Genomic DNA, 20,444 nt, shown 5'->3' on the forward strand with positions numbered 1-20,444 from the left:
TAGTAACAGAAGAGGAGAGAGAAGCAGCAGGGCTGAACTATGGAGTTCAGATATCCCTCAGCGTGGAATATGACATTTGGGGAAGATTTATGTTCAGAATGACACGCAAAGAATGATGACAAGGCACCTGAAGCCACTACTTATACATCCTAACAAACGCTGCCTTTCAAAATCAATTCCCTGGGGACTGATGTGCTCAACATTCCAAGAGCCCCACTTCTAGAACTAACTACCTGAGGAGCTGGATCAAGAGGTGATGAGAAAAGCACTTGGTTGGTTCTTCCCCAAAAGGTATCCCTCTAACTTAACATTTTTGTCAAGATTAGCTATAATGAATCAAATTTGCTTTCAAAGGACAAAAAAAATTTGCCATCATTGAAAGGATTTTGTTCAGTTAGACAAATATACATTAATCCCTCCTAAGTGTAAGGGCTGGCTTCTGCTGTGGGGAGAAGTGCAGACATGATGAAATTATGTGTATAAGAGGTCATCCAAATGCTACTTATTAGCTTCTAATGATACTTAGAAGACACATTACCTTTTCTTTTCCTTCAAGATCTCTCTAAAGGTTACTCTAGAAAGGGAATCCTAAAAACGTTTGAGCAACTAACAAACATACTAGCATTTTCCCATCTCCTTTCATTGTCAGAGAAAGAAAGCTTAGAGGTCCCAGGAATCTTAGAGGATGATGGAGAGAAAGCCTTATCTTTTCTCTTTGTCCTCATCTTAGATAGTAAATGCCAATTAGCACACATTATGCCTTTAAATAAAATGGAGAAGCAAATACTGCAGGTCCAGGAGGAAGCTCTGACTGTGCCAAGCGTCAGGTCAAGTTGAATTTGTCATCTAATATGAAGTTCAATTTCCAGAGCTTTACGCATCTTAGGTAAACTTAGTATGCTCCAGTGAGGAAAATACCTATCAAAAAACATTACCTCCTTTCTGTAGGGTTGGAAAAGTGTTGAGTAGGTAATGCAACTTATTCAAGTTAGTCAAGTTACTCTGATCTGGGTTCTCAAAGATCCCGGATAATATGAAACCCTTCTTTCCCAGAAAACTGGGTCATATACACCGAGGCAGTACCTATAGAAACGCGAAATGGCCATGCTGAGCAGCTTTCTTTTTGTGTGTATTCAAAGCCTTGGTGGAAAATCTGAGGTATTTTCAGTGTGCCCACCTCTCTCCCAGAGACCACACCAGTTCTTCTGAGGTGACGAGGAGCACCAGCATTTGCTCCGAACGGTCATGCTTCACAACACTTACAATCTCCTGGTAGTGTCCCCACCCAATGGCGCAATGTCTAATGTGCATTCATTCAAGGAAAAGCAAAGGCTGGTGACTTTTTCTTTTTCCCTTTTAGGAGGCTCCGTAAGGGCAGGAAGTCTAAATTATCCCCTAGTCCTGCCATCATGTTCACACTAGCCAGAGATGGAGGTCCGCACTAATTACTCGTGGGAATGGGAGAAGACAACACACACATCTTAGCAGCTGCTAACAGCAAGCGCTAAGATACAAAAGAATCAACATCACTTTAGCACCCTTTTTCTCCCTAGCCTTAAAATATTTGATGTTGTTTTTCTAAAGTTTAAGCATTTTCCAGAAGTCCTTACTGAGCACACAGTATCTGCTTCGTTAATTTGAGCTACACAAATGCCCATTTGTTTAAACACAGACAAAAAAAATCAATACCCCTCCCTACATTAACCTCTCACCTAAGGAGAGAGTTCTCTTTGCCCTCAGAACAGCATCACCTGTGCCCCTCAAAGGAACTCACCTTCTACCTGGGGAACTTCCCTTCCAGCTACTTTAAGCGAGTAGCCCCTGACAGGGAAGGCACGCATGGCCTCTCCCCACCGCCCACTCTTGGCAGCCTGGCCTACTGAGAGACTGGGGCCACAGTCCTGGCGTCACACTCTTCAGGAGAACGCCTACACAAGGTTGTTTTGTGAAAGGCTTAAATCCCACCTTTAAACTGTGACACAGTCCCAGAGCTTTTAAGATAGATAAGCAGCTGCATTTAGCTTACTCTGCACCATTGGTGATAAAGCCAAGATTGATCAGAGAGCACATTCAGAACCGTGGTCCCTGAAGGCCTGCTGGCTCAATTAAGAAACCTGCTGAGTAAACTTGCTCCACTTCTCACTCTCCCTTTGACTACTTCATTTCAACGATAGCCTCTTCCTCTTTGAAAAAAAGGACACATCATTTAGTTCATGCAGAAGACTGGGAATTCTGTAAACTAGAATTTAATCTCGTAGCTCTTCAACCCTGTGTGCACAAGAATAACTTGGAAAGTTTATTCAAATTCAAGGTTTATTATCCTGAGTCCCAATCCCACAATTCTGGTTCTTCAGGTCAAGGTAAGGCCTGGGAATTTGCTTTTCAAACAAGCACTCCATGTGATTTTGATGCAGAGGTGGTCCAGATCACACATGGAAATCACGTGGTTCTTCTATTTAGTGGCTGTGTGACTGAGCAAATCCCTCGACCTTTAAACCTTCCTTTTGAAGTTTAATAATAATCCCTGAATGTCACGGTTTTGCTGTGATGTCCAACTGAGATGATGCCTGGGAAAGCAGGCTGGCAAAGGGTGTGCACTGCACGGGGTCACCTCAGATGACCTGTCCCACCCCTCCCGTACTGTCCTCCAGCTCGGGGCTAGGACACACCACTCATCTCTTCAGAGCCAGTCTCCTGGCCCATAAACAGGGATGGCACTGCTTGGTCACACCAACGCCCCGGACACGCTGACTACACAGGCTCTTCTGGCCCCCAGAGCCACAGAGAAGAGGATTCTTTGCAGAACGTCTAGGAATAGCGAACTCTACATTTCAATAGCTTCAACAAAGGGGCTGAGCTCCCTCTAAATTTTTAGTCTAATTCTAAATTGATTGAAACACTGGCTATGAGTTACAGTCCTTGATAAAGAAATTGCTCAATTTCAGCTTGGGTTTGGGTGGCCCATTAAAACTAAAAGCAAAACACAATACTAACAAATTCATTTGTCAAATCTGCTCTTATAACTCGCCGTTCACATCTGGGTAACAGCTATGATTTGGTTTCCAGGAGGCCCTTTGAACTGAATATATAGCACCTTGATTTTTAAACACACAAAACATATATGCATTTTAAAAATTATACATAAAAGCACTAGGCTTTGCCTCCTCCTCTCCATCCCCCCAAGTAAGGGATTGGAGAGGACTGAAGCTGCTGCTGGAAATTAAGTAGGGCAACGAAACACTTTAGCGAACTTTATTCCCTGAAGTTAGGAGGCGGCGCTGCCCTGCAGACATCATACCACCTCGTCAGACTCCAGTCCGTGGACCTCATATAAAGTGTCCAGTATCGCCAGCTGCTTTTCCATGGCGGGGAGGTAAAGGCTGAGGTCCCTCTGCATCCCAACACTGAAAGCTGCTTTCTGGTGGTCGCCTTCCTTAATGGTTAATGCAGCCACAAAATCTTCATAGGATGGAGCTGCCCTCAGAGCTAACTGCAAAAGAATTGCCCATGAGAAGCTGCACCACGGCTTGCTCTCTTGCACATTATACTCATGCACAAGCGCATGCGTGCACACACACTCACACACATACAGAGCTGAGGGGAGCAAGAGTGAAAAAAAAAGGCATACACCCTTTCAGTTCATGGACTCTAAAATTATGTTTCAAGCACCAAATCACTTTAAAGCTAGAAGAAGCAAGTATGTTCTTGGGCCGTCTTGAGGATGCATAATCCCATCAAGTCAGGGAATGCTGAGAGAAAAACAGTTTGAGGAAAGCTCCTTTCTCATTCACAGTGATCCAGCCTCTTCCGGTTGAGTGCTCAGGTTGACCTGCATGCATGCTGCTACCATAGTCTTTGTCGGCACATGGCCAGCCTGGCAGGGCGTCTCACCATCCTATTTGTATCTCATCTCCACGTACTTTCTTTGCATGTCTCCTATTTCCCCCTACATGGATATTTCCTTTGTAGTCTTGAATATTTTCTAAAAAGGAAGGGGGTTAACATTTGTTGTCTGCTTGTACACTGATGCTTTAACGTATTTTATCCCAGTTAATCTTTGTAAGAACCCTGTACAATTTACATTCCTATTTGACAGATAGACATCACACAGTTAGTGAGCGCCAGGGCCGGGATCTGAACTTAGAATCGTCTCTATGCTTTTTCAACTACACCTCCAACCACACTGCTTCCCTGATGTAAGATTTCCTAAGCTCCTTATAGCTCCCCTCCCTTTGCAGGCCAACTGTTCCCTAAGCTTGCTAAAATCTGCTATCTGGCACCTACTGGTTTGGCTCTGCTGAGTTCTCTGGAGATTTTTTGGAATCTTGAATAATCATTCTGCAGTTGCTTTCTTGAGCTTCCTTATATTTAAAGTCTTTTGAGAATCAACCCTCTCCTTTTTTGCAACTGAAAGTGACTGGCATTATGCAGTGGTTAAAGCACAGCTGTGGGTGAGGAGACCTGGACTTGAATCCCCAGTCTTTTACATATTAGCTTGAGGAATTTAAGTAAGGTGATTAAACTCCTAGAACCTCAGTTTCCTCATCTATAGAAGATGACTGATAGCACTTTCCTTATTTGAGGGATTAATGGGACATGTAGGATGTGTTTATTCCACTGCCTGGCACATAATAAATACTCAAATAATGATAGGGGTACAGGGAGAGCAGAGAATGAAGGGAAGGCAACTGTCCAAAAATATAATGTGAGAAAATCTCCCAGAACTGAAGGATATGAGTCTCCAGATTTAAAAACCTATCCAAGTGCTCAGCAGATTGAATGATAAAGACCAAAAGGAGAACACGGTGAAATTTTAGAATGTGGGCACAAAGAACAGATCCTAAAAGCATCTAGAAGGAGGTGAGGAACAGTTTATACAGAGTAGCACATTAGATTTTACAATAGTAACATTGGAAGCTGGAGGACATCGGAGGAATGTCTTCAAAGTACTGAGAGAAAATTACTATTAACTTAGAATTCTAAACCAGCCAAAGCAACACTCTAGGAAAAAGGGGCAGAATAAAGATAGTTTCAGGAACTCAAAAATTTAGCTCCCTTGCACCCTTTCTTAGGAAGCTACTAGAGTTTGCATACCATCAAAAAAAGGGATTGGAACAAGAAATAGGAAGTCATAGGACTTGGGAAATGGAATTAGGATGAGATGGGGATGCCTTATAGGAAAACCTGTGAAGAAAAGTCCTAGGGCAATAGCAGTACAACAATTTAGACTGGAAGAAGAGTTTAGAAAGTTCTGGAAGGGCACACTCCAAGAAAAAAAAAATACAGATAATCTGATACATTCGTGAGTTCAGAATGATGGTGATCTGAGAAATCCAATGGTACAGGGAAAAATGTAAAACTCATGTAAGAAAGAATGAAAAAAGTCATAGAATTTTGGCTCATCATCATCATGTTACCTTGTGATATAATTATATAGGGAAGGTGGAGGCAGGGGAGGTGAGGTAGTGACAGTAAGGTCTAAGAGAGCTAATTTCTAATCTATAACAGAAATCAACAGTAATTAAAATTGATAAGGCCACAAAGAACAGTAAATAGTTTTAGAATTATGGAGGTATTGGAAGAAATGGTCAAAGCAGTTGAAAGTGGCAGCCTCTTTTAGTGAGTCTGAGAAGTATGGAACAAACTGCTATTTTTTGTTATAACCTTTTTGGACTCTGTGATAAAAAACAAAACAAAACTCTATGTACATATATTTAAGTACAATAAAAAATTTTTAAAGTTTCTCCAGAGTGGAACCCAGGACTACAGATTTCTCAAAGGCTCCTAGTGGACTGTGGTGCAGCCGGGTCTATTTGGGAAACAATGACAGAACTCAACTGAAGATGAAGCCAAAACAGGGAGCCATAGAAAGAGGCAGAGCCTAGACTGGGCATCAGTTCCACAGACAGTAACTGTCTGAAGATAAACGTTCACTATTTGTCTGGTAAATGAGTCAAATTCCTTGAGCATAAAAGCCATTTCCCTGAGCAACCAGGATTAGTTAAATGAATCTGCCCCTGATAATTTTAATGAGCACATTAGAAAACTCAATAAACTTTCCAAAGTAGGGATGACTTAGAGAATAACAGGAGAGAGACTGAAAGGTAGCTCCTCTACTGATAAGGCTGTTGCCAAATGCTCAACATAATCTATTTTCTTAAAAACCAGCAACTTTAAAAACTATTGGCAATAATATCAAGTCTTCAAAATGTTCTTACTCTATAACTTTGGGTGTATTACCTCACCTCTATGTGTTTCAGGTTTCTTTGTCTATGAGCAGGGAAAATAAGAGAACCTACCTTAGAGTTATGAGATTAATAACTTTATGTAAGTAAAGCACTTAAAACAACATCTAGTGCATGGTAAGTGCTCCAATTCTAAGTTGTGGCTGTAGTTTCTCGGTATTAGACAGAGCAATTCTACTTCTAGGAACCTATTTTGAGGAAATAACAGTTTTAGTCAAAAATGCATAAAAACATGCATAAAAAATGCATAAAATGCTGTTCTGTCTGTAAAAACAAACTTAGAAGCAGCTGAAATTTCCAACACAGAGACTTGGGCAAATAAATTATGGTACCTCCATACTCGGGAAATATTATGCAGTCCCTAAAAATAAGTGGGGAAGACTATGGCTAACACTGCTGTTGGATACACAGCAAACTTGTTCCAAGAGTAAATTCTAAGAGTTCCCATCACAAGGAGAAAAATATTTTCCTTTCTTTTTTTTAAATTGTATCTATATGAGAAGATGGATGTTAGCTGAAGCTATTGTGGTAATCATTTCACAATACATGTAAATCAAACCATCATGCTGTGCACCTTAAACATACAGTACTGTATGTCAATTATTTCTCAATAAAACTAGAAAATATAAAAAATTAAAAAGTGGAGAAAAAGAATACAAAATTATACAACCAGCTAAATGTCAAAAAAATTTATATGCATATACAGAGTAGGTATACAAAATAAAGATAATTATACACATAAAATAAACATGTAAATATAAAAATATAAGTATAAGTAGACATTTATATAAATATATGAAATGAAATAGAACAATATTGAAAAGAATATGTAAAAATATATGAAAATAAGAGCTAAGAAGGTAAAACACAAAAATGTTAAAAATTCCTATTATAGAGTGGTGAGATTATGGACAATTTTAATTTTTCCCCTTTCTATTCTTCCATAATTAAAAAAAAATTTTTTTTACAATGAGTCTAAATTACTATATATTGGGAAAAATCCTGTAAGTTAAAATGTTCTTTTAAAGACTCATGCTTATGATAAATTTTGTGCTATAGCTTCATTCTTGTTGGCAACATCTCAGATCATCAATAATATTTCAGGATTAAACTCTGCCCTCTATACTGAAAAAAAAAAAAAAACCCAAACCACATTTATGTTTCTTATAAACGGTGCAACTCAGTGCTTTTATGCTTTGTCATCTCACCAAGGGAACTCAGGTGTCAGGCACCTGCAGGCAATCACAGTATTTACTCAGGGAGACTGATGAATGCAGCAGCATCCTTTGCCTAATTTCTCACTCGCAGTTTCTCAGTTATTCTGTCTTCCCTGTGGAGAGCTGTGATGGGTGGGATGAGCACCGGGCTTGGAGACAGCAGGTCTGGGTTTAGCCCTGGACTCTGCCACTGCCTCACTCTGGGACGGGAACAAACAGTTCCGAACTTGTAAAATACTGGGAGTTAATCCTGAGGATTACCGAAGATAATGAACACAGAAGTACCTGGCACGGTGCCTGATACACAGTAAGTGTCCAACAGCCAAATGGTAACTATTATTATGTTATTAAACATGCACTGAAGGTAAGTGTGAGCAGTCTGTGGCTGCAACTGGTCTGGCTCCTATTCCAATGAACAGCAGGACATAGAGCTAGTCATCTCTATGCTTTCAAAAATGTTTCATTTTCACTGAAATTTGATTTCTTCCACGGTAAATTCTTCCCACTTTCTTTGCCTGCCTCCTAGTAAATCATGACCTGAACAGTTCTTACCTTAGGCAAATGATGTCTCCCATGCTTTAAATTAGTAAAAGACCATCATCTGCAAGGCTATTTTTAATCCCCCGACCTTCCAAACAACACTCATATTCTATGACATTTCCTACTGTACCACTACATGAGACTCCGCCTTTTCATGGCCGCACCTGACTAAGGCTGACCTCTCCCCAGATGGGAGAATAACAGAGTATTACTGCTGACATAAAGGGGCCATCTTCTCCTTCTATTTTACAAAGCAGGCTAAGTGATTTGTCCAGGGCACTATGATTCTCAGGTGCGTGTTCTTCCTAGGTCATGCAAGGAAGGAAGGAGCGGTAGCTAACAGGAGCCAAAACATATGAATACAAACACCTCCATAAAGAAAATAACTGGGTAAGAAGAGATATCTACTCCTAGCCACTGGCAACCCAGGTCAGTTAATATTCAAGACAAAATTCAATTTAGGGGGAAAAAAACTGACTAAAATCTGAGAATTAACAGGATTGACTTTAACAGGCAGCAGAGGGAGCTATGGGCTTGAAACCACCACTGGTTTCCCCTCAATGGTGAGCATTTGACAGCTTCCTGCCTATCTCTACACTGACACTCTTTACTAACGCATCAGAAGGCAACCACTTTTGAGACAAATCTTCTCAGGGTCACTGGAACTAGATAAGGTGAAGCACATTCTAATAGTCTTTTCTTACTTTTTATTGCCAACATTTCCACACAACAAAGACCTATAGACTTAAATGAAATAAGCAATATTTTGTTCTTATTCTCAAAAACAAACAGAAACACCACACACACAAAGCAAAACAAAACACCCTGCTGTGACCATCAGAACATTAGGAAGCAGAAGGATTACTTACCGCAAAAACCCCTCGAACTACCCAGCCATGGTGTTGCCGTAATGTTTTACCATATGCATTATCTTGAAAAGAAGAAAAACTCCATGAGGAACAATTTCATCAGAATTTGATGTGCTATTTGTATCATGTCCTTTCTAATGTATGTAGTAGCACATTCCTATTGGTATTAGAAACTGATAAAAAAAGCTGAATTATGAGATTATGTACCCCAAAAGTCTTGAGTAGGAAAAAGCCTACAGAGATTTTTTTTAAAGAAAAATTGGTATTTCCACTCTTACCCTGTGTCGTATCTGAACTTCAGCTTATTATCATGGTTGGAAAATTCAATACATAGAAGGAAGTAAAGAGGGAGGAAAAGATATTGTAATATAGAGACTAAATACAATTTAAAGTACACTATAAAAATATAAAAATGCAGTTCTTTGAAATGTTGTGTGATCCTGAGCCAGTCCCTTAGCTGATCTCTCTAACCATCTGTTTCCCCCTTTGTAAAATGACCTCCAAGGTTCTCTTCAATTCTAACATTCTATTCTGGGATGTCAAATGCTTGTCCTAGATGTCCCTATGACCCTGGATATACAGTTTTAAAGCTAGAAACCTTTAAAACTATTATGGAAAGAACAGCTTGAAGTTATTAAGGTAGATATAAAGTAATTGCTGAGGCCTATTGATAGAAGTCATTCACATTCTAGACTTTAAAGATAAAAACCTATTATTTTTGTCCCAATGAGTTTCTTAAAAGGAGATTTAAAAACTGCTATATAATAATTTTAATTACCCCCCAAAAATCTCAAGAACAAGATGACTGCATTTTATGCAAGGGATGTGTTCCTGAAGGCTTTGAATAATTCAATATATGCAAAATTCAAAACTGATTTTTCCACAGGAATAATTGCGCTCTCAGGAGGGCACAGCTCTACCTCACCACAGTGCATTTTTATTTCAATGATCCATTTTATTTTCTCAGCATCATCTCCAGTGGTCTACAGAGTCCTCACACTCCTAAATTACAGCACAGAGAATCATGGGGGTTGTTTGACCTTCTTTATCATGTTTTACCACATCTAAATTTTATTCCAAACTTATTTATTTTCATGGGCTAGTTTCAACACTAGTACAAGCACCACCATCAACCATTTATTCAATGCTTGGGCGACACTGTAATAGGATATAATGACATTTTAAATTATAACAAGAGCAGATGTTAAAATAACAAAAAAAAGACACCAAAACCACAACCACAAGCTCCTATGCAGTAAAAAGCAGTGCGGTTCACAGAATACTGCCAAAGAACATCAGGTATCTGCATTTTACTGGGCAAAACAGCACTGCCATGTGGCTATAGCTTGAACACAGTTTACTATTTATGCAAGCTCTCTAGCTTTGAAATGATGTAATTCTTGTCAATTTCTATTTTTAAAATTTGGGTGAGGCTTTATTAATACTTTTAGCATACCATGTATCAATTTTACATAATTCAGGTTTGCATAAAATACATTATATTTTGTATAAAAGAAGACTGTACGTCTGAATTCTAACAGCAGATTTTGCTGGCTATCTAAAGTTTTAGGAATGGGTTGAAATGCCAGCATCCAGTGTGGTGAAGCTAAAGCAAAAATGATAAAAATCAATAAATTCAAGTGCAGAAAGGACTCTTAGAAATAGCCTAAAGGAGAACTCAAGATTAAATTCAATCTTTTTCTTAGGAGAACAGTCTGTAGGCTAGGACAGTGTCAAAGACACAAGTCTTCAATGTAAGCCACACTTAAAACCTATCTGATTCTTTAAGGGGACAGATGTTTTCAGGGACATTTTGGATGGTATCTAAGACCTTAGCAAAGAAAGGGTTGCTAGCACACAAAGCATATAGGTGCAGACGGGCAGGAAATACTAGGCACAGTCTCTGCGGTAAATCAGCAAGACAGTCAACTTTCTAACCATCTAAGGGCCATCTGGGCTGGTAAGAAGGTGTACAGGTCCATGGAAAACATCCTGAGGTGAGTCACAGAGGTATACTGGGAACACTTTCTTTCTTGTGATCCTAATCCATGTAAGGTATTAAATGCCATTAAAAATCAGTAGATGAAATTTAGTGCCATTACAATCTGCTCATAGACATCTGTGATGGAACAGCTCCTCCATTCAACAAGAATTTAGTGCGAGTCTACCACTGCCCCTTACTAAGTGCAAGGCAGCAGGGATCACTGGGTGATTTAAACTCAGTCCCTTGCCCTCAGGAAGTTCATGGGTTTATAAGAGAGCCAGCCTTTAACAAATCATTGCTATGCAAATTGCCAACTGCTATAACAGAGATCTCTATCCAGTGCTACAGGAAAAGAAAGAGAGATGAATCCAGCCTGGGAGCAAGTGGACAGAAAGAATTCTCCAAAGGAGTCTCAAAGGCTGGGTAGGGCAGACAGTAGGGTGGCACCTGGGGCTGCAGACAGAGAAAGCTACATGGAGTTGTGAGAGATGGTGGCATGAAGGGGGAACAGTCCACTAGGGCTGCAGATCACTGGGGCTGGGGCCAAACTGTGAGGACCTTTTTTATGCCGTGTCAAGGATTCTGAACTTCCCACCTGAGGCATAGTGGTAGTTTAAAATAACACTTACTGCTTTTTTTCTGATTTCACAAATAATACATGCTCATTGTTAAAAATATGGAAAATGCAAAAAGGGAAGAACTAAAGAAACCTATAATCATGCCTCCCAGAGGTAACCACAGAGGGCATTCTGGAGGTATATTCTCTTAAGTCTTTTTTCCTATACAGATAGTATTATTTTCTTCCACTGACAGTCATGATCATTCTGATTTGGAATTGTGGTAGGGAAGTAAGAGGAGATGAGTATTTCTTTACGGTATGCAGCAAACGCAGCTGACCGCTGTCCTGGTCCCTGAGCCTTCGGCTCCAGAGTTCATCTGGCAGACAAACTGCCTGCTTATAAGGGCTCTGGGTCCAGTGCTACTCCAACCTCAGGGACCTTATACCTTTCCTACACTTTGCCTGTGAAGTCAACCACTCAAAAAAGCCCAGAAACCCTTCTTCATGCTCCCTTCTATGGGACAGCAAGAAAACAAGGATGCTGTGAGTCCAAGTAAGAGGGGCAGCCTGGTCTAAGGAAGAGAGAGTGTTTGTACAGCAACACGATCTGTGTCTCCCCCCAGCCCTTCTAGAGAAGGCAGTTGTTCCTTGCTGTGCCTGCATCTTGCCAGAGAAGAGTCCCCCTGGGCAAAATGTGGGCCAAGTAAGTCTAATGCGAGAAGAGGGAGGCAGAGAATTTAGGCTAGGTCCTGACTCAGGCCTAGGAAGACCACCTCTGCAATTGAAAACCAACAAATAAAATAAAACTCATAAAAGAAAAAGACTTGCCCCAAGTCTTTAGCTGACTTCTAGGGCTGCAAATATCCCTGCCATGTGAGGCTGCATTAAATTAGGATGAAGTCTAAGCATTGACCTATTTTGGTTACCTAGAGAAGATTAGATAATGAAATACATTAATCTTCACTATAATACCCATTCATTATCATAATGCATGTTCTATAATCTGGAAGTATTTTTGGCCTCTGAAAGACATAACTGATTCCCTTCTCCCAGTTCTCTGAAATGTGTCAGTTCCTTAGAAACTGAGTCAAAATTTCTAAGTAGGAAGCGTTGACAATCACCTTGCCCAATTCTCTTCCTCTTACAGATGAAAATACAGAAGACCCAGAGAGATAGTTACCTGCCCAAGGTCACAAAGCTAAAAGCAATGAGAACTTGGGGCATTCTTGTCACATTAAACCATTTTGACAAAACTAATGTTTATTCTCTGTGATAAAACAAAATAATGAAAATGAAAAATGTGCCTTTTCCCAGCCATATCTTGAAAAAATTGGAACCTTATTCTATTTATAAAAATGCAGATTTGATTTCTTTAATGGTTAGTCAAAAACTTTCCATGAGGTATTTAGATATTATGCCTCAACCTATCATAGCATCTGAACAAGAACTACCTTTCCATTACTGTTGGCGGATAGCTATTCTGTCCAGGAACAGAATATATGAGAGTGTTTCTCTATTGTAAATCTATAATTGGTGAGAATTCGCAAAGTTACTTTGGGTTGTAGAGAGGGCAAAGGAGAAATGCAAATCTAAGCTTTAGGAGACAGCTTGAGAAGTAGACAAGCAAAGCCAGAAAAGGTGAAATCAATCATGCACTGAGCTCAGGAAGTGACAATCATCTCAGTTCTGCAAATGAGCTAAACTAGGAAGTCCTTAGGCAAGAATCACGAACAAAGAAAGGTTTGAAAGTGAATAAGCAGTGAATAAATGTGAAAATACCGAGAGAAAAAGGAAGAATGTGTATAACGTGACACCATGTACATGAGTTTAAAACATGCAATACATTACTAGATACTGTTTGTGGACACATAAATATATAGTAAAAGTATAAAAACATTCATTATATAATGATAAACTACAAATTCTGGATGAAGATCTTCTCTGGAAGTAATGGGGTCATGAGGTAGTAGATGGTATTGTATTTACATATTTGGTCAAATGATAAATATTTGATATAATTTAAAAAACCTACTACTAGGAAAGTACCCCCAAATCCTTTACAGTGACTAAGCTTTGGGCAAAATGAATTGTATGGAGAAAAGCCAACTCAATAACCCGTTGACAGAGATGGAACAAGTACCCAGAGATATCCTTTGTTACCTTCAGGCACCATCGAGATGGAAACTTGTACTGTAAGCCAATTCTGCCATTAGAAGCACATGCTGTTAATAGTTCTGGAAAGGGCATGACTTGATTCACATTCCCCGATACTTTCAGAATAATTAGTCAAGTTATGATTTGATGTCAAATATCTGATTATGAGTTCTAACTTCATCTCTCTCATATAGCTCTCCTTGTTTGTGAAAGCCTTTCATATTAAATGCATAAGTAGCCTCCTCTACATTTTTTTTCTCCTATTCTGTGCTAGAGATCTTGGTTAGGTTAATGTTTACCCGACATTTATGGAATCATTCAGATGTGAGGGATGTGGCAATATGCTATCCTACTGAGGGAATAGTGCAGAACACATAATATTTAGTACAATGGTGCATGAAATGGCAGAGCAACTTTTCTTCCTTTCACTTACAAAGATGCTTTCCAAAGCCTCTTCTTGATGTGGCATCTGTGAATGGAGGGGCTCAGCTACAGGATGGACCATTAAACACATTTGCCTTGTGTACCCAACTCTTTCCTTAGAGTGATCTCTAGAGAATGCCAGAGGACACTAGAGTTCAGAGCAGCTCTTGGCATGAGACCACCCAAAATATTCCACTCTGATCATCATTATGGGGAATTCAAGTGATGGCTTAAATGCAAAAGGGGGCAGTGTAAAGCCCAAGGCCTCCTTCCGATTGCTGACAACTCATTCTAGGTCACAGAACTGCAGCAATACAATGACTATACATGCATTTTCCAGAGAGTTAATAGATGTCAAGGCTTCCATTGTGTCATTTAGGACTGTTACATATCATCTCCCATTTTCACAGCCACTAAGACTATCCAAAATTATGAGCAGTTACCTCAAAACCTTTCTTAAGCAGTGTTTTCAAATTTGGGAGTGTCATCCAAGGTTTATCCTTAATTTATCCCTACTAATTGTCTTGCTGTTCCTAGGTTAGGAAAAGTTTTCAACCATTGGGTAACCAGCCAATTATCATGAAAAGGAGGCAAAAGTAACTGATGCTATGGGTAACTAATTTCAGTACTTTTATTCCTGCTTATTTAATAATTACTTAGATGCAGTCAAAATTCCCAAATAACCAAATGTAGCCTAGTGACAGGTGAGCTTCAACATCCCAGCTCTAGATGAACGGGTCTCAAACTTGAGCATGGATTAGAATCACTTGCATGACTTGTGAACACACGCATTGCTGGGTCCCACCTCGGGAGTTTCTGAGTCAGCAGGTGTCAGGTGGGACCCAGTAGTCTGCCTATCTAATAAGTCTCCAGGTGATGAAGATGCTGCTGTCCTTGGACCACTTTGAGAACCACTGATCTAGATCTGAGACCCTAGGGAAAGTACTTATCCTCTCTAAACCTCAGTTTACTTGCTGTAAAAGGGGAGTACTCAGAAGATTAAATAAAATGTTTATGGAGAACCTAGTGTTATGCCAACACTGGGTGCTCTATAAATGGTAGCTGTTATTACAATAACTCAAATTCAATTTTAGAATAAAAAATGCAAGCTAATTTGCCTATATGTGGCATATAAATTGCACATACCCACTCTTTTACTTACATACCCAAACTCTCTCATTTTAGACAAGATATCAGTTCTGCTTATAAAGCCTGTGATTTCAAAATGAGAAAAAAGAAGCCAGCAATCCAGAAGAAATAGGCAACAAGCAGCCTATGGGTTCTGAATAGTTAACGTGTAAACATTTCTCATAAATCTCTGATTTGTTTGCACAGAACTTGTTGTGCCTGTGTTTAGAGGGAAGGGGGCTGGTTAGGGGAGCTTTCTCTCTCCACATTGAACAGCAGCAGGAAACTAGGGATCCCTATAAGCAGAGATGATTTAAATCATGAAAACCTCTGAAATAATCCTGAGCATCAGGATGAAAATCTCAAATTTATGGTCCCTTTTCCTTTCTTCTGAAAACAGTCCAGCGGGGGAGAAAGGCAAGCAAAAGCTGAGATTGGCTGTGATTATTTCAGTTTTGAAGCAGCATTTACCCTTCAAGTCTCCTCTCTCTTCATAAAGTCAGCATCTCTAGGCCCAGCTTTCAAATCAAGTAAAAAATAGGGGAGGAAAGGGGGCAGAATTAGGGATGGGGGCAGGGCAGAAAGGGTATATCCTCAACTGTCTCTCCACCTCCAAGGGGCAAAGCTTTTCTTTTCACTTGCTGTGTCCGGTAAGCAGCTGCGTTCTCCTCCATCCCAGCTCCAGCAGAGGGGTAATGAGATTAGCATCCCCCACTTGCCCTCACACAGCCAGCCATCTGAAAGCAGTAGCATCCTGTGACATGTGGAGTCCACCACGCACACAGTGCTGAATCCCATATCTTCTGCATTTCCTGTAGGTGGTGGAGTCTTCCTCCCAGTGTGAAACTTCCATACTAAGAAGTCAGTCTGGAGAGAAATTTCAGGCTTGGCAACTGAGCTTGGTAACTTTCCATTTGTGATTTGGGACAAATAAGTCCCATTTTCTGGTAGGTTATCAACTTTTTACCTGTCATGATGATGAGAATATAAACAACAATAGAAGCTAACCTCTATTAAGTGCTTATTATGTACCAAATTTCTAATCTTTTCACATGCATAAACCTATTTAATCTTACAACAATCTTATTAGGGAAATCAAATCATCATTCCCATTTTACAGATGAGGAAATTGAGGCACAGAAAGGCTAAGTAAATTGCCTAAGGGCACAACACTATCCAGAAAGCCCATGATCTTAATCACTCCACAAAGTCATCAAGTTTGATAGATACTGGTTAGGGAGTCCTAATAGTCATGGTGAATATATTTTTAGTACTGAAATCAGGACACTTAGGGGAGGATATAACTGAGACAGTCCTGGAAACTCAAGGATGTATGAGAAACCCCAAAATGCAGGTAGCTCAGGGATGGTGGAGAAGACCTTCTGTGGGAGAAATGAGGACCTTAGAGCTGGGGATCCCAAAATGACCCTGCTTCAGATCCTTTGTGGTCTTAGTGTGTCTTTTAATCTTTCAGAATTTCAGTTACCTAACCTGTAAAAATGGATTGATGTGAGGACTAGGTTGTCTAAATTTTTTATACAGTGTTACAGAAATATCAGCTTTTATTGTTTCATGGCACATCAGCAAATTTCTATACAGGGAGGCCTGGGAAAATCACACAGGGGCAGGATCCCTCAAGACTCATGACCCAAAGGGAGGACTAACAAAAGGAAGAACTCACCCCTGACACTGATAAAATGCTGTGTGAACACTGGCTCCTCCTCCCCAGCAGAAGCATCTAATTCATTCATTTCATTATTTATAATCATGACTGCCTAGAGCCTGACCATGTGCTTCTCTACATCATAATAATACAGGGCTTCAAAGTAATATGGAATCTCACTCCCACCTGCTCACCTCAGTGCCCATCCTGGAAGGATTTCCTAGAGACCAAGATTGAGAGTTTAGCCAGTCTGTTCGTAGCACTATGAGGATGCTTCCAAGTCTTCAATGTTTTCCAAAAGTGGTCCGATAGGTGCGTTGATCCACCCATCTATCCACCCACCCACCCAATGTTTATTAAGTACCTACAATGTTCCAGTCACTGCATTAAGATGCTGGAGATAACGGACGATCTCCTTTGACCATGGCCTTCATCCGAGTCTCAACTACCACCACAAAAATGGGGCACGTAGGGTACTTGAGGAATACAAGACGATGACCAGCCCTTCATCTCACTTCAGAGCAAATTCCTAGGGTTGCCCACACCCTCCCTTTTGTGGTCTCCAAAACTAGCTTCTCTCTGGATACGGATTTTAGAAAACTATACAGTTATCTCAAGATTCATTTAGGAAGAACTGACTTCTTAAAAATATTAGGTTTTCCTATTAAGATTAAAAGATGGCTCTCTATTAATTTAGCTCTTCTTTAAGATACACTGATTTTTAATAAGTTAGATCTAGATTACCAGGTCACTATCTCATGAGTTCTTTTTTAACAAAGCATATAAGAAACAAACAATTAATAATAATGAAATAGAAAAAAACCAAAATCAGATCTTGAAAAGCACACCCTATCTCCTCCTCCAGGGGTCTCCATTCCACATCTTATTCAATTGATCAACCAAAATGTAAATAACACTTACTCAGGGCTGTCTGGATGTCCTTTTCTCCATTTTTCACTTCTGTCAAAAATCCCTTCAAAAATTTGAGACCTCTAAAACAAAAAAGAGGAAGAAATATTATTTTCAAAGTTCATTTATGTTGAATGGGTATGAATAAATGGCAGACATCAGCTTCTTTTTCAGTAGTGTCTTGGGCATAGCAATAAACAAGTCAAGTCACATGGCAGCCCTTCCTAAGTTTCCTCCCTGTGACTTCCCTTTAGCTTGCTCTAGACGATTCTTATCTGAAATACCTACACAGTGGTTTTCAAAATGTGGTCCCAGGACCAGCAGCTTCAGCATCACCTGGGAACTTGTTAGAAATGCAAATTCTGGAGCTCCACTCCAGACTTACTGACTCAGAAATTGGGTTTTGGGTGGAGCAAATCTGCGTTTTTTAATAAGCTCTCCAGGTGATTCTGATGCCATTACAGTTTGTGATCCACTGACTTAAAGACAAACCAATCAGCTTTACTGTCCCTTATGATTCCTATCGTATATATTCTATTAATATTAACAATGTTTATCACTAGCAAGACAGAGGCAAAAAAAAGTTGATATTCTATTCTTCAGGCCTTCTAGAAAAGGCTATACATGGGTTACAGCTTTCACTCAGAAGTAGCCTCTTTTGCATAACAATTTTTTTGGGGGGGTAACGTTTCAACTAAGCTGGATTTCAACTGCTGCCCCACCCCAGCTGCCTCACCTCTTCAGCCACAGGAGGGCTTCTGTAGCTGAGTTCCTAACCTGGGCTACATCGGCCTCCACTTCGTGCAGCACTATCTTCTGGAGTGTGGTAAACTCTTCTTTGTTGGTTATATACTTCTGATTTACTTTCTGCAGGAGAAGCAGGGAAATAACCTAAGTTAAAAGCACTAAAGCTATCAAGCAAGTCAGTTTACTGTTGAGACATAAGTTTGTCAACCAGGCCTCTAAGAAATCAAAATGAATTAAGCCTCTCTTACCTTCTTCCTTATGCTTTCCAAGTAATCTGTTTTATTTGTTTGAGGATTCTTATTAGGCTTAAGCTAGAATTAAATAGTTTGAGGGTTTTAAAGTACTGTTTTTAAAGTATTTTTTCCTCTGAGAAAGGTTCTTACAGCTGGCCTATACTTTTCATCCCGAGTATAAAACTCAACAATCATTTGTTTCTGAATGAGATTTCATGCAACTACTCCCTCCAAATATACAGTCTCCACAGAGACAAGCCAGTATATTCACCTTAATATTTCCAACTAGATCCATTTTAACAGGAGCAAACACTGTAGGGCCAAGTTTGTCTAGAAGAAAAGATTGAAAACATCTTTGAAAAAGCAATTTTTTCAAGTGGAAAATATTTTTTATAGTAGCAATGAATTTAACAGGCCCCCCCCACCCCCCGCCAAACTTTTATTTTTTGCTTTTAAATCATTTTCTAAACATAAGCTTCAAAGGTCCCTGGCACACTGTCATTGCTTTTTTCTACTGCACTGCTCTGAAGTGAGTAACTATAATAAGGGCCTAAGGGCAGGTGAGGATAACCTTATAAGTTTAGAATGCGCACTGTAATCCTTAGGGCTGCACTGTCCAATACGGTAGCCAGCAGATGTGTGGCTACTGAGCTCTTGCAATGTACCTATTCCAAACTGAAATATGCCGTAAGTATAAATATATACCAGATTTCAAAGACTTAGTACCAAAAAAAGAATGCCAAATATCTCATTAATGATTCTTTTATATTGATTCCATGTTCAGATGATATATTGTATATACCAAGTTAGATAAAATACAATATTAAAATTAGTTTTATCTGTTTTGCTTTACGATTTTAATATGCCTACCAGAAAATTTTAAATTATATATGTAGTCTGAATATTTTTGTTGGATAAGAGCAACTAAAAAAAGTAACACAAAGGGGTATAGCCAAAAAGCCAAAAGAGAAAATATAATAAAATTCTAAAAAATACTTGACTCATCCAAAAGAAAGGCAGGAACAAAGATAGGTAGCTAAAAAGCTAAAAGAGGAAATAAAACAGAATACAAAAAATAATTGATTAACTGGGCAGAAATCAAGAAAGGAGTAAACAAGGAAGAACACATGAGACAAACAGACAATAAGTAGCAAGATGGTAGAAACAGACAGCAAGATAGCCGGCTTAAATTCATCCAAACAATGTAATTTATTACATTAAGTACAGGAAAAAAACATGATAATTTCAATAAACACAGAAAATACATTTTATAAATTAACTCATTCATGATTGTAAAGAACAACTCAATGTACAAGTCAATTGTATCTATATGCTATTAATAAAAAATTGGAAAATGAAATACTTTTCACAATAGCATAAAAAAACATAAAATTCTAAAATTTATTCCTAACAAAAGATGTGTAAGACCTTTACACGATACAAAACATTGTGAAAATAAAGAAGACCTAAGTAAATGAGAGATACAGCACATTCATGGATTAGAAGACTCAATGTTGTTTAAGATGTCAATTTCCTACTAATTGGTTCACAGATTCAATGTAATCCTAATCAAAATTCCAACAGGCTTTTTAATAGAAACTGAAAAGCTAAAATTTATATGGACATGCAAAGGACCTAGAATTGCCAAAACATCTTGAAAAAGAAGAACAAAACTGGAAGACTTACATTATCTGATTTCAAGCCTTACACAGTAATTAAGATACTGTAATACTACCATGAGGAAAAACAACAGATTGTTGAAACAAAAGAGAG

The 20,444-nt window shown here is 39.2% G+C and overlaps 1 protein-coding gene across 6 annotated transcripts in view; it reads right to left on the minus strand.

Moving 5' to 3' along the window:
• Positions 1–1,579: 1,579 nt before the first annotated feature.
• The window catches only part of PLEKHA8 (pleckstrin homology domain containing A8), a 94,392-nt gene continuing 75,527 nt past the window's right edge, over positions 1,580–20,444 (minus strand). For 3 of the 6 annotated variants that reach the window (XM_036863177.1, XM_036863178.1, XM_036863175.1), the window contains 5 exons: positions 18,943–19,001; positions 18,428–18,558; positions 17,704–17,774; positions 8,872–8,933; positions 1,580–3,490 (listed from right to left, as the gene is read on the minus strand). In XM_036863177.1, coding sequence (XP_036719072.1) covers positions 3,293–3,490; positions 8,872–8,933; positions 17,704–17,774; positions 18,428–18,558; positions 18,943–19,001 — 521 coding nt within the window. In that variant the 3' untranslated portion in view covers positions 1,580–3,292. Of the gene's footprint in view, positions 3,491–3,510; positions 3,983–6,299; positions 6,434–8,871; positions 8,934–17,703; positions 17,775–18,427; positions 18,559–18,942; positions 19,002–20,444 lie in introns of those variants that run through there. The other 3 variants (XR_005021188.1, XM_036863179.1, XM_036863180.1) reach the window with 3 other exon arrangements.

Source organism: Balaenoptera musculus, chromosome 9, assembly GCF_009873245.2.
Source record: "Balaenoptera musculus isolate JJ_BM4_2016_0621 chromosome 9, mBalMus1.pri.v3, whole genome shotgun sequence".
NCBI lineage: Eukaryota > Metazoa > Chordata > Mammalia > Artiodactyla > Balaenopteridae > Balaenoptera > Balaenoptera musculus.